The sequence below is a fragment of the Coenobita brevimanus genome, chromosome 27, assembly GCF_032717465.1.
Source record: "Coenobita brevimanus isolate Jiangsu-jjx chromosome 27, ASM3271746v2, whole genome shotgun sequence".
Taxonomy (NCBI): Eukaryota; Metazoa; Arthropoda; class Malacostraca; order Decapoda; family Coenobitidae; genus Coenobita; species Coenobita brevimanus.
The window spans coordinates 12,693,903-12,695,905 of NC_136980.1; the positions used below are offsets into that span (position 1 = coordinate 12,693,903).

The 2,003-nt window shown below is 41.2% G+C and overlaps 1 protein-coding gene across 1 annotated transcript in view; it reads right to left on the reverse strand.

The window, feature by feature from the left end:
- LOC145394447 (uncharacterized) overlaps positions 1-2,003 on the reverse strand; it is a 26,426-nt gene extending 24,423 nt beyond the window's left edge. Inside the window, exons 1-2 of the mRNA XM_080268308.1 lie at positions 1,802-2,003; positions 1,198-1,293 (exon numbers count right to left, since the gene is read on the reverse strand). Coding sequence (XP_080124434.1) covers positions 1,198-1,252 — 55 coding nt within the window. The 5' untranslated portion in view covers positions 1,253-1,293; positions 1,802-2,003. The remainder of the gene's footprint in view (positions 1-1,197; positions 1,294-1,801) is intronic.

Consider the following 2,003-nt stretch of genomic DNA (forward strand, 5'->3'; position numbering starts at 1 on the left):
TGTGAGATAAATATGGGGTAGGCAAGAGAGAGAGATATTTCAGTAACTCGTGTCTTCTTGTCTCTTTGTCTGTCTCCCCTTCTCTCGTTTGTGATGAAATAAGAGAGAACAACAACACGAGTTAGGGAAGAGAAGGATGTCAGTAAATCTTGTCTTTTTGTCACTGTTGTGTCTCTTCCCGCTTCCTGTGTTTGTCATGTAATAAGAGAGGAGAAAACACGGGTGTTTTGTTAACTCTTGTCTTCTTGTCTCAATGTCCCTTCCCAGGCCCCTGCCTCTGATCTCAGCTAAGGATTATCTTTACTTTCCACTCACCTTACCTAACACCCAAAGTATTTCAGGACACGGGTAAATTTAGGTTAACCTCCTCTGCCCACAGACGGCTTATTCAATTCGCTCTTGTTACCATCAGCCAAATATGTTCAACTTAGGAAGGACCTGAATCAGGGAAGGATTTATTTTTTTTCTGTTCAGAAAATCTTGTGATAGCAAGAAAGAAAAATAACACTAATGATGTCGTTGTCCTGCAAGGGTAAAGGGCCGCTGAAGGAGAATCAGGATCTTTGGGACGGTGGAAGCTTTGATGGACATGATAGGGTTTCTACACATGTAGCTTAAATAATCGGCTTCAGGTAGAAGGCATTGGGGTCTGGCGAAGCTTGCACGATTATAGTCATTTCACGACAATGTGCTACTAGATTAGGAATAGAAGGTGACATGTGTAAGGCAATAAGGAAGACATGTTAGAGTGCTAGGCGCTTGGAATTTTTGATGTCACACGGAGGTGGTGTAATGTCAGAGAGTCAGTGGAGCAAAAAACCATACCTCTGTGTACAGTCGGGATCAGAAATTGTCAAATGGAGATATAATAGATTATATTTTTGCTCAAGTTGCTGTTCCTTTCTGTAATATATCTACGAGTCTTAAGCAGTGGATTAAGGCCAATGTCCCATCCTTCAGTGCACGAGCCAAACTACTCTGACCCAACTCATGAATCCTTGTCGAAACAATTCCTACCAGGTAACACAAAGCAATTAAATTCAGCTGAGAGGATGCACAGGGAACAAAATGTATTAATACTGTCTCTGTTAACCCTTTGATGACTGGGAATATTCTAGTATGCTTTTCCAGCTAACGTGAAAGGATTTTATTTCTCAGTGTGAGAGAGTCATAGGAGCCTGAGAGTGTTGAACTTACTTAGGAATACTGGTTCGCTCTCCTCTGAGGGTGCCCGCAAAGGTGTGCGGGTCATTCTTGTGTGTCAAGGTGACGTGGCCGGAGTCACGATGTGCTCTGCAAAATACAAGGTCATCATCATCATCACCATAGTTATGGTTATCATTATTAAGATCAAAATAATTATCATCACCACCATCATCATCATCGTCATTGTCATCATAATTACGACTATTAGCATCATAATCACCATCATTATCATCAAAGTCATCATCACCACCTCCATCATCATCAACATTTCAGCTTGCCATGACACTGGGATGTATAGTATACGATCTCGATATAAAAACAAAAAGCAAGAAAAGCAAGAGTTACCAGTTATTTGCTTCGTGAAAATAGTCATACATTCTTCCACACTTTAGCCAAACCTTAGAAATTCTCGCCTCTATCGCAAAGACTCTACCGTCCTTGCATATGCTAAGTAAATATAAAAGGGAACTCTGAATTAAATTTTTTGCACAGAGAAGTACTGAAGCCCACCAAATAAGGTAAATTTATAAGTCACTGCGGTCAAAAGTAGATTCTTGACATATCAGTTCGAGAAGAGATTTAATATACTCCTTACCCTCGACCCAGATCCTCCCTGTTGAAATCTCCCGACACAGTGGTTTGTCTCCTTCTTCTGACCAGTCCTCCTTCACCCAAGCTTTCCACTGTTGCATCTTCCTCCTCCTGTTCAAGGGACGAGTATGGATCGACCTCAAAGATCACCGGGATAATATAAACTCTTTAGTCGACATCCAAAGCTACAAATTGTACTCCGTCAC